Source organism: Astatotilapia calliptera, chromosome 4, assembly GCF_964374335.1.
Source record: "Astatotilapia calliptera chromosome 4, fAstCal68.1, whole genome shotgun sequence".
Lineage (NCBI taxonomy): Eukaryota > Metazoa > Chordata > Actinopteri > Cichliformes > Cichlidae > Astatotilapia > Astatotilapia calliptera.
Window position 1 is genome coordinate 34,917,443 of NC_137425.1, and position 16,335 is coordinate 34,933,777.

A 16,335-nucleotide genomic window follows, 5' to 3' on the forward strand; every position below is an offset into this window, starting at 1 on the left:
GGATCTCTTTGGGGAACTGGTCGTTCACGCTGAAGTCCGTTCCTTTCAGCTCCGCCGCGACTCTTCACCTGTTCCTTCTGTTTGAATTGGCCGAATTTGGCCACAATTGGACGTGGTCTCCCACCTCACGGCCCCCAAGCGATGCACTCTTTCGAAGGCAATGTTCTTTACAGTGTCCTCTGGCAGCTTCAGGTGGGTTTTAATGAAGCTTTTCACCGTTGCTTCCCCGTCCTCTCCGGCAGATTCTGGAATACCAGAAAACACAAGGTTGTCTTGCATGCTACGGGCTTGTAGGTCGATAACGGACTCTTTTATTTTTTTATTTTCTATGTTTAACTGGGTCACGTTATTGGTGAGAGATTTGACCGACTCCCGTAGCGTTGACTCCAGGATGTCTGCAATGTCTTTGCCAGCAGGCGATGTTATGCTGGGGGAGTCTGCCGGGCGACATCTCTTCGATGACGGCGTCTCAATTTTGGCCGGAGAAGATGCACTCTGGGCCTTCTTCATTACTAAATCTTGGAAGCACCGGTCGATGTAATCTTGGAGAGCGTCTAAACTCTCCCCGTTGTCCTCCAGGGTTTAGAGATGATAGGACAGATGTTGTTAGTTATATGACAGTTGGTTAGTTTATTTGGTAATACTGAAGCTTAAAGAAACTTTATTAAATTTTACGCTACCATTCGCTTTTTTTCCGCCAAATCTCCGGCGTCTGACGTCACCTACAACATGGGTCGCTTACCTTTTCCGGTCACTTCCGTCACTTACCTCTGGCAGTGTTCCTTCCTTACCTCCGCAGTGTTCCTACTTCCAACTGTTTCTAACAACATCCTTAGTCATAAAATGGCAATCTCCCCCACACCCAATATATGGTTCAATTCCTTCACACAGTGAAGCCATAAAAAGGGCAGGAAGCTTACCAAACATCAAACAACCCTTCACAAGGATGTGCTTGTGAAGGGACCTCGAGAGGCTGGGGAGGGGGACAAAGGAATTCCTTTCATCACAGAGTTAAAACAATGTAGAGATGGTAAGCATAAAAATTACAGCATTTAACAATTCACTTTAACAGCAGGTTTCGTTACTCTCCGACTAAAATTCACTGAACCAACAGCAAAAGAAGATCAAACTACGCTTCACGTTTGAAAACCATCATCATGAATTCTCTCTTACTGTTTTGCTTCCACCACAATGAAATCACACTTCCTGCACAGCTCTCTCTGTACTTCAAGACTAGTTTACCATCAAAAATCTGTTTTCTGCATTCTGCACCAGTCTACTGTTGTGTGCAGTGTTGTCGCCCGCTGTTTTGTTTTTTTTGTTTTTTAAAATGACCTTTGACAAGAAAGTCTCATTTCTGCTGTTCAATACCAAAAAAATATAAACTTTTACAAATGATGCCAAGTTGCAATTCTCTTAGCTGTGTCTCTAATCAAACCTCTGTAACTTTGCTCTGCTTCACTTCAGCAGCATCAGGTGATGTTCAAATGTTGGTTCATGCTTTTCTTCAGTTTTTGTTCTACTGCAGAATATTTTTAAGGTTATCTGCTAAAAAAAAGCCAGGCCAGGAAAGTCGCCTTCATGTTTCTCTCCCAACGCTGCTTAGCTTCTGAGATCACAGCCATAGCACCCTGAGATCGCCCGATCTCGTCTGATCAGTTACTTTGACACAAAGGCATCCGCTGTGGCCTGGGTGGGTGGTTGGTGAGAAGTTCAGCCATCCGGGAGGGGCTCAGAGTAGAGCTGCTGCTCCTCCACATCGAAAGGAGCCAGTTGAGGTGGTTCGGGCATCTCAATTTCAATTCAATTTTATTTATATAGCGCCAAATCACAACAAAAGTCGCCTCAAGGCGCATCTGACAAGGATGCTTCCTGGGTGCCTCCTGGGTGAGGTGTTCCGGGCATGTCCCACCGGGAGGAGGCCCCAGGACAGACCCAGGACACGCTGGAGAGATTTTAATCTCTCGGCTGGCCTGGGAACGCCTTGGTGTTCCCCTGGACGAGCTGGAGGAGGTGGCTGGGGAGAGGGAGGTCTGGGCTTCTCTGCTTAGGCTGCTGCCCCTGCGACCCGTCCCCGGATAAACCGGAAAAAGATGGATGGGTGGATGGATGGATGTCGTCCGCTGTGACGCTCACACCTCTGATAAAGTCTCACAGTGTCAGCTTTCTTTTTATACATAGATATAAAATATGGATATGTGCTGATAAATGATCAGAATTATAATCTTTCTGACTGAAAATTGAATTAAATTGAGACCTTGTGAATCAGAATTGAATCCGTTATAGAAATCAGTGAAATCACACAGCATCTTGAAGCAAACTCAACCACTACCAAATGACACCAAATGAATTTTAGGTGTAGAAGCAACGAACAACTTTCTTTGAGTGGGTTTCATGTCTCACTATTGAGGCATCTGCCAGTGTTGTCACAGAGTTATGGTTACATTAGGGATACATGTCCAAAAAAGGCGTTCGTCTTGGGCTCAATTTGGGTCAGATCTAATGGACTAAAAACAGTTTTTGATGACATTGAACTAAAAGAAATTGTGGGTGTTCCAGTTGCAGCCTGAACAGCAGTGTTTTCTGGCCTGTTTGTTTTTGTTTTGGGGGGTTACATGTGCAAAGCAAACTAGCACCAAAAAAGATGGATCCATTTTTATTCCTTTTGTTTAACACACCAGCTCCACTCAAACAACTCGTGAATAACAAGCTCAAAATGAGTGGAACACATGATGCCTGAACTGTGCTGACAGTACCATACTAGCATTACTCCTGGCTGGTAGTATTAGTGTTGAACCAGCTTTCTAATCTGACTATGGCCAGTCTGAGTGAAAACAAGGTCAGTGCCAGCTGTCAGCATTGGCCTTGTCTTCCCTTCAAATCCACTGCACACAACGTGATCCGTGACAAAGGTAGTAGAGGATTTGCATATTTAAACAGCGAGACTTTGCACACTAGTGTCAGCCATGAGCTTTACTTAAAAATGCAATATTCTGCGTGTTCAGTGAAGACAGCGTGACAGTTGGGATTTATACCTCGGCTGTTGGAGAAGATACATGCGAGACTGAAGTCATCACTGGCAGAGTCCTCATATACAGGGTGGATATGTAGAATTACAATGTTGTGTGTAGTGTAGTACCTATTTCTCTGAGGCCAAGCTGTGTCAGCAGTGAGGTTGCCTGAGCCACTCTATCCTCCCTTCTCCATCTCTTTGTGTTCTGCGCAGAGGATGTGACAGCAGAGTCGGGGAGGGGGAGAGCTTAACGGAGACGATGCTTTGGATGATGAGCATTGTATGTTAATCTGCACTGTGTGCTTTAACTACCCTGCAGCCCAGAGGAGCTGGCGGGCAGACAGCAGTAGTGCTGGGGACTGGGAGTCGGGATTATTCGTCTCTATCTTTATATCTGTCTACACCCCCACACCGACACAAATACAACCCAGAAGTGTCCCAGCATGTGCTGTTTGCTTACCGTCAGCAAATTACAGTTAAAAGGAAAAACACTTATTGATAAGTTAAGCCTTTTCATCTGCAGCATTGTGCTTTGTGAGAAGCATTCTGTAAACACGTTTTCATGTTTTAGTGAAAGAGAACAGTCGGCAACACAAACTAACCCAAAGTTCAGTTCAATCCATGACTCTGAGATCACAACAACAGCCAGCTGAAGGTGACTGAGCCTAAATATGTCTCTCTCTCACAAAGACGCACGCACGCACTCACACACACACGCAGAGACACACGTACATGCAGAGACACACGTGCAGACGCACACACATGCAGAGATACACGTACATGCAGAGACACGCGTACATGCAGAGACACACGTACATGCAGAGACACACGTACATGCAGAGACACACGCACAGACGCACACACATGCAGAGATACACGTACATGCAGAGACACGCGTACATGCAGAGACACACGTACATGCAGAGACACACGTACATGCAGAGACACACGTGCAGACGCACACACATGCAGAGATACACGTACATGCAGAGACACACGTACATGCAGAGACACACGTACATGCAGAGACACACGTGCAGACGCACACACATGCAGAGATACACGTACATGCAGACGCACACACATGCAGAGATACACGTACATGCAGAGATACACGTACATGCAGAGACACACGTACATGCAGAGACACACGCACAGACGCACACACATGCAGAGATACACGTACATGCAGAGACACACGTACATGCAGAGACACACGCACAGACGCACACACATGCAGAGACACACGTACATGCAGAGACACACGTACATGCAGAGACACACGTGCAGACGCACACACATGCAGAGACACACGTACATGCAGAGACACACGCACAGACGCACACACATGCAGAGATACACGTACATGCAGAGACACGCGTACATGCAGAGACACACGTGCAGACGCACACACATGCAGAGATACACGTACATGCAGAGACACACGTACATGCAGAGACACACGCACAGACGCACACACATGCAGAGATACACGTACATGCAGAGACACACGCACACGCAGACACACGTACATGCAGAGACACACGTACATGCAGAGACACACGTGCAGACGCACGCACATGAAGAGATACACGTACATGCAGAGACACACGTACATGCAGAGACACACGCACAGACGCACACGCAGACGCACGCACATGCAGAGATACACGCACATGCAGAGACGCACACACATGCAGAGATACACGTACATGCAGAGACACACGCACATGCAGAGATACACGTACATGCAGAGACACACGTACATGCAGAGACACACGCGCAGACGCACACGCAGACGCACACACATGCAGAGATACACGCACATGCAGAGACACACGTACATGCAGAGACACACGTACATGCAGAGACACACGCGCACACGCAGACGCACGCACATGCAGAGACACACGTACATGCAGACGCACACACATGCAGAGACACACGTACATGCAGAGACACACATACATGCAGAGATACACGTACATGCAGAGACACGTGCAGACGCACACACATGCAGAGATACACGCACATGCAGAGATACACGTACATGCAGAGACACACATACATGCAGAGATACACGTACATGCAGAGACACACGTGCAGACGCACACACATGCAGAGATACACGTACATGCAGAGACACACGTACATGCAGAGACACACGCACAGACGCACACACATGCAGAGATACACGTACATGCAGAGACACACGCACACGCAGACACACGTACATGCAGAGACACACGTACATGCAGAGACACACGTGCAGACGCACGCACATGAAGAGATACACGTACATGCAGAGACACACGTACATGCAGAGACACACGCACAGACGCACACGCAGATGCACGCACATGCAGAGATACACGCACATGCAGAGACGCACACACATGCAGAGATACACGTACATGCAGAGACACACGTACATGCAGAGACACACGCACAGACGCACACGCAGACGCACGCACATGCAGAGATACACGTACATGCAGAGACACACGTACATGCAGAGATACACGTACATGCAGAGACACACGCACATGCAGAGACACACGCGCAGACGCAGACGCACGCACATGCAGAGATACACGCACATGCAGAGACACACGTACATGCAGAGACACACGTACATGCAGAGACACATGCGCACACGCAGACGCACGCACATGCAGAGACACACGTACATGCAGAGACACACGTACATGCAGAGATACACGCACATGCAGAGATACACGTACATGCAGAGACACACATACATGCAGAGATACACGTACATGCAGAGACAGACGCACAGACGCACACACATGCAGAGATACACGTACATGCAGAGACACACGCACATGCAGAGATACACGCACATGCAGTGACACACGTACATGCAGAGACACGCGCAGACGCACGCACATGCAGAGATACACGTACATGCAGAGACACACGTACATGCAGAGATACACGCACATGCAGAGATACACGCACATGCAGAGACACACGCGCAGACGCACACGCAGACGCACGCACATGCAGAGATACACGCACATGCAGACACACGCGCAGACGCACGCACATGCAGAGATACACGCACATGCAGAGATACACGCAGACGCACGCACATGCAGAGACACACGCGCAGACGCACGCACATGCAGAGATACACGTACATGCAGAGACACACGTACATGCAGAGACACACGTACATGCAGAGATACACGTACATGCAGAGACAGACGCACAGACGCACACACATGCAGAGATACACGCACACGCAGACGCACGCACATGCAGAGATACACGCACATGCAGAGACACACGCGCAGACGCACGCACATGCAGAGATACACGCACATGCAGAGATACACGCAGACGCAGACGCACGCACATGCAGAGACACACGCGCAGACGCACGCACATGCAGAGATACACGTACATGCAGAGACACACGTACATGCAGAGATACACGTACATGCAGAGACACACGCACAGACGCACACACATGCAGAGATACACGTACATGCAGAGACACACGCACATGCAGAGATACACGCACATGCAGTGACACACGTACATGCAGAGACACGCGCAGACGCACGCACATGCAGAGATACACGTACATGCAGAGACACACGTACATGCAGAAACACACGTACATGCAGAGATACACGTACATGCAGAGACACACGTACATGCAGAAACACACGTACATGCAGAGATACACGCACATGCAGAGACACACGCGCAGACGCACACGCAGACGCACGCACATGCAGAGATACACGCACATGCAGACACACGCGCAGACGCACGCACATGCAGAGACACACGCGCAGACGCACGCACATGCAGAGACACACGCGCAGACGCACGCACATGCAGAGACACAGAATTGCTTAATAAACCTTTATTTTGTTTATTTGTATTTTATTAGTATTTTCCTTAAGTGTGTCAAATATATATTTTCTCATCTAAATGTCCACTGAGCTGTGAGCCAGGGGGCGGTAATGCCCCTTAACATTGGTTGCCAACCAAGAAGAAGAAGAAGCTGTGAGCCAGGAGGGAGGGGGTGAGTGAATCCTGAGTGATTCGTTCGCTCTATGATTCAGCACAGGAAGGGAGGGGGTGAGTAGCTCAAATGTGTTGTTAGCATGTTAGCAGCGCGATGCTACTCTGAACCGAGGAGCTATTTTCTTGATGTGAGCTTCTACTCAGGGTTTTTTCTTCCAGTTCAGAGCAGAAATGCTTTTGTTACGAAACTGGCTGTTGTTTTTCCCCCCACAATTTTAATTATAAGCTAGATATATTTCTACTAATGGAATTAGTTTGCTAACAGCAACAGGGATGAGTCAGTGAGTCAGTTGGGCTTGTGAATCATGATTCACGAGTCAGTAAAGTGATTCTTGAGTATTGAACGATTCGTTCACGAATCGAACATCACTACTGTGTAGCATCCCTGCTTCCATAATGGTCTGTGAGCTAAGGAGGATTCTCAACAGTCCCAGCTCTTCTCTTTGTCTTTTTCATTTCATAAGGCTCTAAATGTTCTCAGGTGGTGAAAGGTCTGGACTGCAGGGAGGCCAGTTCAGAAGCAATGCTGTTCTAATAGCTGCAGTATTCAAATATGAAGGCCTTCATTTTTGTTTTTCATACCTAGTTGTAGTTTTTTAGTTTAGTTGTGGTTAACTAATATAACTGTGACGTGTCATTAAAGCAATCTTATTCTAAAATTGTTCTATTGTTCTTTACACAATGATGCTGCTGACCTGTTACCAGTTAACATGATTAGCTGCAGCTGTTTCTTTTGAGTTGTCCAGCATTTCGTGACCCTGACCTAACTTTGTTGTTTTGTTGCCTTCAAATTTAGTATGTGCTCATATTGTTCATGAAATATAAAAACCTCTCAATGGAAATATGATATGTTTATGTTTTGATAAAATATGTATTGATGAAGCCTAAAAATAATCACATTCTGTTTTACATTTACGTTTTACACAGTGTCCTGATGTTTTTGGGTATAAAGAAGGGCTGCAAAAAGTACTCAGCAGAATGATTGCCTGCCATTCATTTGAATTGTTTCTGACATGTTGTGATTTTCCTGGAGTATATGACTTAAAAGAGCTTATATGTACCTATATCACTTCCCAAAGCAAAGCTGTCCAGGTCTACACAAATCATTACAACATCATTGGCTTTAACATGTAACATGCAGTCATCCTGTCATGTCTCAACATCTGTTTCTCTTGAAAAGGAGAGAATTTGCTGATCTGCTAGAGAAATATGGATCTAATGGCAGCACTGGATCAACACGGAACTCTCCGATCCAGCAAGGTAGGGATGTTTCTGCTTAGCTCTGCTTGGTGATTTCCACTTTCATTTTCATTTCTTTCTTAATAGAAAGCTGTTGCTGCATTTGCATTAGAACAAAGTGTTTTTGTCATGCACGTGACACAGTATTGCTGTAATAATGTGTTTGCATGTAGAGAAGCATGTTTTTCTCTGCCCCTCTGCTTTGGATGAAGACAACACGGTACAGTCTTTGCAGTAGATCAAACTGCCTTCCTGACAGAGACAAAACAGCTTTTCTCTGTTATGTCTCTGTCAGAAAGCTCAGTCATTAGGTAACAATAATCAATAGACTGAGAAGTCACTTTCTGATGGACTTTTTTCATTAAGGCCATTTGTTTCCATGCTCCCTAGGAACACCATACTCTGTTTGTGCCGGGTGGACTGATTTTTACTGCTGCATGTTTTGGGGTTTAAAAGCCACAGAGATGCATCTTTTAGAGAAAATCAACTGCTGCAATACTCCTGACACATACAGGCTCACTACAGGTTTTCGCTTGGGCAGCGGTTGTCCTTCCCTCCTGGATCGGCTGGAGCTTTCTTTAGGAGCCTTCCCAGCTTTGACAAAAGTCCAGCTGGGATAACCACATTTACTCAGGGCCTTCTTGATGTTCTTCTGCCTCCCTGGCTGCTGTGTCAGTGGGGATGGTGTTCGCTCTGTGTTGTAGCGTCCGTATGTGTAGGTTTACGGTACACATCAGCTTTTAGATGTCCCCCATTACTGATGGAAATCTTGCAGTCTAAGAAGGCTAACCTGCCACTTTTCATATCCTCCCTGGTGAATTTGATGTGTCGGTCCACTGAGATGATGTGATCTAGTAAATTGTGGTAAGTCCTGAGATTCAATTTTCACCCTGGTGTCATCCACATACCTGAACCAATGACTTGATGGTGTTTGGTGGTTGTGGTTTGGATTAACATGCAGCTTTTCAACAGTGCTGTCCGTTTCTTAGGGAGCCTGGTTAGCAGTCACACCATGGAAACAGTGGAAAATGGCCTTAAAGTCCATGAGAAAGTCATGTCTCACTCTATTGATTATGCAAATATTATTTTATTATTATTTGGTATTATTTTCCTGATCAGTTTGTGTTTAAAAAGTATACTTTCAGATATTCTTCAAACTGTTGTCCAATTTCTAAAGCAAAGACCAACATGACCTTTAACATTTGAAAACGAAAATAGAAGAAAACCGTTCTATTTTAGTCAGAGTACTCTGCCTATAGGCAGGAAGGAGTAAGTCGACCTTAAAATGCCTTACGACAAGTGCACATTTACCAACATCTGTTTGACTTGGAGAGGAGGCAGCCAGCTGCTGCAGAGCTGTTAAACAGAGCTCCAGCATGTGAGCAGTGCTGCTGACACATCAGGCTTCAGCTCCAGAATAAAGAGAGATAGCACTATAATGTGGTTTGCATTAAGAATTGTTAGTATGGATGGTTCACAGGAATATACTGCAAGAGCCTGAAAGTCTCTCTAGAGACACAAGAACAGCGAGAAAAAGATCCTCACTAACAGCAGTGATGAGCTGGTCCATGCTGTTGGCTTTGCTGCTGTAGGCTGCATGGACCACTCCTCGCTTGGTGTAAAAACACTTGTTTATGAGGAGAAATTTGATTGTGAGGTGTCTGGTGTGCTAATCTAAACAGCCCTCACTGATGCTAAAACATTGCACTGAGGTCTTTAAGCTAGGGTTCAAGTACAAACTAGAAGAAAAATAACGTTCTAAAAACAGGGAACACTTTGTTATATGCGTAGTATGAGACCAGTTTGCTCGTGTTAAATATTTATAGGAATTAAGAGCGACTCAAGTAGAAATAATGTTCTAAAAGGAAAAAATGCAAAATGGGGCAATTTAATGAAGACATACTACGAGACAACTTTTATGGAAATTAATTTAAAAAGAGCAAACTGACTAAGACGTGATCCTGATTTTTGCAGAGAAATTTGAGAGTAGAGAGCAGGTGGAAGAGAGCCTTAAGAGGTGGAGGTATGCTCTGGAGACTGGACTAATGAAAGTCTGTACAAGCCAGACAGAATACTGGAGTATGGAGGGAGATGGGTGGAAAGGTCACCATGAAGGTGCAAAGGTAGTGAGTTTAAATACAGGGATCAAGCATCCAAAGCAACAGGCAGTGAGGTGGAGTGGGTGGAAGTGAGTTCAGGGGTTTGGGATGGTTTTGGAAACAAGCAGAGGAGGGAGAGTGGATATATCGGACAAAGGAAGCTGAAGATGAAGCTGCTAGGCAGGAGGAAAAGAGGAAGACCTCACAGACTCATGCATGTAGTGAAGGAGGATATCCCGAGGGCCGGTGTGACAGAGGAGGATGCTGGGATAGGGTGAGATGGAGGCAGATGATCTGCTGTGTGCTAAAGGGAGCAGCTGAAAGTCTGGACTGCTAACTGCCCTTTCCTAAAATAACTGTAATCTGGGTTATCTCTCTCATGTAATTTTTGTTTGTTTGTTTTTCAAATCCAAAGGAGGTCGCTACCTGGATAGCACATCATCCGGTTCCTCGTCACGCTCCCAGAGTCCTTTGCTGTTGAGCCCAGCAGGCTCTCAGAGTATGTACAACAACAGTGGGCCCATGCTGCGCTCCCTCAGGTAAGAGTTCATATTTAATACAGGCTCACTGTCAACCCGACCATCAAGAAGTCTTGGAGCTAAAATAATGAGTTCTGGTTGGTTAGGTTGGGATGAACAAAGTGCTTGAAAGTGAACCACTTTTCATTAAGGGAAGATGTCAGCAGGGCTAATGTAATTAAAGTCAGAAGATCTTAATAATGAAACAAGAAAATAAAAAGAAAATCTTATCTGTGTTTTGGGAAGCTGCAGGACTTTTTCCAGATTGTTTAGGCTCCATTCACACAAGGAAAGCTGTGACTGGAGACAGAAATGACAAAACTCTTCCACAGATCATGACAGAGCTGCTGGTTTATGTAGGGATAAACCCAGAATATAACCAGCTGATCTGAGTAGCCCCTACTGCAAAGAGACACATTGCAGATGAATTGCACTTATCTGTGATCAGTCTCAGTCTGTCTGAGTTCAAATTCCTGTGTATGATGTGTACGTATGGTTTTTGACAACAAAGCTTTGACTCTGATGTATACCAATGCTCTAACTGCCTCTGCCATGATGGACACATGTTCTCCTTTCTGTTCTCCTTCAAACGTTGTGATCAGAGTTCATCCTGGTTTCATCTGTCCAAAGACATTGTTTTTCCATTTCGAGAGCAAAGTCTTGTTTCTGTCAAAGTCTAATCTGGCCTCCAGTGTAACCTGTGGTTTGCACCTTGTTGTATTTCATTCATTCATCTCTTGATTGTACACTGTTGCCAATGATACACCTAAATCCTCGAGTGAGTCCCTGAACTATGTTAAGCTGTTTTTCTTAACCATGGAACTACTTCTGCCATTATCCACTCTTGAATCTTGCGATCAGCCTTTATTGTGTTATTTGCATCATTTCCCTGTGTTTCTGTCCAAAGGCTTATACGTTAGGTTGATCTCATTCTAAATTGGCTATAGGTGTGGACTCAAGCTAAATAAAAACCCTCCGAGTTGCCAGTAACACTGGACGCAATTTTAGTTCTTGTCTTCCACCCAGCTGTTAGAAGCAGGTCCTGTAAGTTGAGGTGTACCACAGACCCCTTTTCCTAACTTCCAGAATTGATTATCCGTGTCTTTGTGTTCTTAGTCATCCAGGTGAAGGGGTGATTCAACTTATTTCAATAGCACGATCCGGCAGTCTAGGCATCACCATTGGAGGAGGTTCCAACAGGCCTGATGGCCCTGCAGTCTTCATCCAGGAGGTCCTGTCAGGAGGAGACTGTCACCGGGTAAGAAAAGAGGAAAGCAGCCTCAAATAAACCTAAAGTGCAATGAGAGGGAAAGATGAGCGGTGTGATGAAGTGGAAGACATGCCATCATGGAGCAAAGCCTTTGCTTATTTAAATCGCAGTTTGTGTTACAGTTTGTGTTAGCTAAAGGTCCTATCACCTTTCTTTTTACACAAACTGCAGAACAAGACGTACAAACTACACTTACAGCTAACAAATCTCCTACAGTGAGACTTTGCCATCATCTTTGTCAACATTCAGTTTCAGCATGCTTGCTTGAGCCCTCACTCCTTGATCTCTGAGTGGAAGGCCATGAGATAACTGAATGAAACATGAGTAGAGAGGAAGAGGAGAAATGAAGCACCGTTTAATCTCCTTTTCCTCGCTCTTCCGCTTTCCTCATGCTTTATCCATAAGAATAAGAAAGAAGAAATTGAGGCGTGCATATGCAGACTAGTCATAAAGTGTTTTGAGCGGATAGTGTCTCAGCAAATCAGAGACTGTACCCCCTCCCTTGACCCCCACCAGTTTGCTTGCTGTGCAAATTAGTCCATGGAGTATGTTGTTCCCATCACCCTTCAGAGAGCGCTGAGCCATTTGGAGAACAGGAAGCACTACATGAGGATGCTCTTCTTTGACTACAGCTCAGCCTTCAACACCTTACTACCAGACATCCTCACCACCAAACTGATCCAAACTGATATGGAGTTCCACAGGGTTCATTGCTAGGACTAGTTCTTGGAGATCATTTTTCTGAATTTCAGGAGCAGGACCTTCACACACACCCCTTCTTTGTCTATACATGACCCCCTTCTCCCCCACTACAAGCTGTTCGTTCGTGTTTTCTTTCTCTCATTGTTTACTAGAAATGCTGTCAAACCTAAAATGAGTATGTGGTCCCGGCTAGTAAATGTCTACATTATACATGCTTCCCTGAGACAGTAACATTAGAAGGCATAACATAACTTCTAAATTCAGATCAAACTGAGGTTATTGTACTCAGCCCTGAAAATCTTAGAAATATGGTATCTAACCAGATTCTTACTGTGGATGGCATTACATTGGCCTCCAGTAACACTGTGAGGAACCTTGAAGTCATTTTTGACCAGGATATGTCCTTCAATGCACATATTACACAAATATGTAAGACTGCTTTCTTCCACCCCTCTGAGAATGAGAATATCGTGGTGGAGGGGTTTGTGTGTCCCAGGGATCCCAGGGGCTATGTTGTCTGGGAGCTTTTGTCCCCTGGTAGGGTCTCCCATGGCAAATTGGTCCTGGGTGAGGGACCAGACAAAGAGCGATTCAGAAGACCCCATCAAGGGAACAGTTCACCCTGCCCGCGATGGGGTTACCGGGGCCCTGCCCTGGAGCAAGGCCCGGGGAGGGTGCCCGAGGGTGAACGTCTGGTGGCCGGGCATTAGTCCATAGGGCTCGGCCGGGCACAGCCCGAAAAAGGGACATGGGCCCATCTTCCTGCAGGCCCACCACCCGCAGGAGGTGCCGTAGGGGTCGGGTGCAAAGTGAGCCGGACGGTGGCCAGGAGCGGAGGCCCTGGCGGACCGATCCCTGGCTACCAAGACTGGCGATTGGGACATGGAATGTCATCTCTCTGGTGGGGAAAGAGCCCGAGCTAGTACGTGAGGTTGAGAGGTACCGGCTAAATATAGTCGGGCTCACCTCAGCGCATGGCCTGGGCTCTGGAACCAGTCTCCTGGAGAGGGGCTGGACTCTGTCTCAGCCTGGAGTTGCCCCTGGTGAGAGGCGTCGGGCTGGGGTGGGTATCTTGGTATCCCCTTGGCTTGCTGCTGGTATGTTGGGATTTCTCCCAGTGGACGAGAGGGTTTGTTCCCTTCTGTGCTTATGCGCCGAGTGGCAGTTCAGAGTACCCAGCCTTATTGGAGTCCCTGAGTGGGGCACTGGAGGGTGCTCTTCCTGGGGACTCTGTTGTCCTACTGGGAGACTTCAATGCTCACATGGGCAACAACAGTGAGACCTGGAAGGGTGTGATTGGGAGGAACGGCTTCCCAGATCTTAACCTGAGGAGGTGCCGTAGGGGTCGGGTGCAAAGTGAGCCGGACAGTTTGCACAGAAGTCTTTGTTATTGGACTTCTGTGCAAACCACAGTTTGGCCATAACGAACACCATGTTTGTACATAAGAGTTTCCATAAGTGCACGTGGCACCAGGACACTCTAGGCCACAGGTCGATGATTGATTTTGTAATTGTATCACCAGACCTGAGGCCATATGTTCTGGACACTCGTGTAAAGAGAGGGGCTGAGCTGTCAACTGATCACCACCTGGTGGTGAGTTGGATTAGGTGGCAAGGGAGGACGCTGGACAGACCTGGCGCGCCCAAACGTACAGTGAGGATGTGCTGGGAATGTCTAGCAGAGGCCCCAGTCCGCGACATCTTCAACGCACACCTCCGGCAGAGCTTCAACAACATGCCGAGGGAGACTGGGGACATTGAGTCCGAATGGACCATGTTCAGCATCTCCATTGCCGAAGCCGCTGCATGGAGCTGTGGCCGCAAGGTGGTTGGTGCCTGTCGCTTTGGTAAACCCCAAACCAAATGGTGGACACCTGAGGTGAGGGGAGCCACCAACCTGAAGAAGGAGTCCTACCGGGCTTGGTTAGCCTGTGGGCAGCTGATAGGTACCGACAGGCCAAGTGGAATGCAGCGCGGGCAGTGGTGGAAGTAAAAACTTGGGTGTGGGAGGAGTTCGGAGAGACCATGGAAAAAAACTTTCGGACTGTCTCAAAGAGATTCTGGCAAACGGTCAGGTGACTCAGGAGGGGAAAGCGGTGTTCCAACTGCACTGTGTGTAGTGCTGGTGGAGCGCTGCTGACTTGGACTGAGAAAATTGTCGGGCGGTGGAAGGAATACTTCGAGGACCTCCTTAATCCCACTGGCACGTCTTCCGTGGCGGAAGTTTGGGGACGAGGGGGATGACAGCCAATATCTGAGGTCGAGGTCACGGAGGCAGTTAAACAACTCCTTGGTGGCAGAGCCCCTGGGGTGGATGAGGTCTGCCCCGAGTTCCTGAAGGCTCTGGATGTTGTAAGGCTGTCTTGGTTGACACATCTCTGCAATGTTGCCTGGGGATCAGGGGCAGTACCTGTGGACTGGCAGACCGGGGTGGTGGTGGTGTTTTGTGGACTTGGAGAAGGCATTCGACCGTGTCCCTCGGGGGGGTCCTGTGGGGGGGTGCTCCGGGAGTATGGGGTGTCTGGCCCATTGCTATGGGCCATTCAGTCCTTATACGACCACTGCAAGAGCTTGGTTCGCATAGCCGGCAATAAGTTGGACTCGTTCCTGGTGGGTGATGGGCTCCGCCAGGGCTGCCCTTTGTCTCCGGTTCTGTTCATAATTTTTATGGACAGAATTTCTAGGCGTAGCCAAGTGGCGGAGGGCTTTCACTTCGGTGGTCTCAGAATCTCATCTCTGCTTTTTGCAGATATTGTGGTTCTGTTGGCTTCATCAGGTGATGGCCTCCAGCTCGCACTGGAACAGTTCGCAGCCGAGTGTGAAGCGGTGGGAATGAGAATCAGCACCTCCAAATCTGAGGCCATGGTCCTCAGCTGGAAAAGGGTGGAGTGCCCACTCCAGGTCGGGGATGAAACCCTGTCCCAAGTGGAGGAGTTCAAGTATCTCGGGGTCTTGTTCGCGAGTGATGGGAGAAGGGAGCGGGAGATCGACAGACGTATTTGTGCAGCGGCTGCAATGATCCGGATGCTGTACCGGTCCGTCGTGGTGAAGAGAGAGCTGAGTATAAAAGTGAAGCTCTCAATTTACCGGTCGATCTACGCCCTTACCCTCACCTATGGTCACGAGCTGTGGGTAGAGACCGAAAGAACGAGATCGTGGATACAAGCGACAGAAATGGGCTTCCTCCGAAGGGTGGCTGGCCTCTCCCTTAGAGATAGGGTGAGAAGTTCGGACATTTGGGAGGGGTTTAGAGTAGAGCCGCTGCTCCTCCACATCGAAAGGAGCCAGCTGAGGTGGTTCGGCCATCTGACAAGGATGCCCCCTGGGCGCCTCCTGGGTGAGGTTTTCTGGGCATGTCCCACCGGGAGGAGGCCCCGGCGCAGATCCAGGACACGCTGGAGAGATTATATCTCTCGGCTGGCCTGGGAA

General features: G+C 47.5%; 1 protein-coding gene across 6 annotated transcripts in view; it reads left to right on the forward strand.

Moving 5' to 3' along the window:
- The window catches only part of LOC113033025 (syntaxin-binding protein 4), a 60,155-nt gene that overhangs the window by 24,398 nt on the left and 19,422 nt on the right, over positions 1-16,335 (forward strand). For 5 of the 6 annotated variants that reach the window (XM_026186278.2, XM_080300533.1, XM_080300534.1 and 2 more), the window contains 3 exons: positions 8,259-8,338; positions 10,832-10,955; positions 12,051-12,192. In XM_026186278.2, the coding sequence (XP_026042063.2) occupies positions 8,259-8,338; positions 10,832-10,955; positions 12,051-12,192 (346 nt within the window). Of the gene's footprint in view, positions 1-6,999; positions 7,077-8,258; positions 8,339-10,831; positions 10,956-12,050; positions 12,193-16,335 lie in introns of those variants that run through there. The other variant, XM_080300535.1, reaches the window with a different exon arrangement.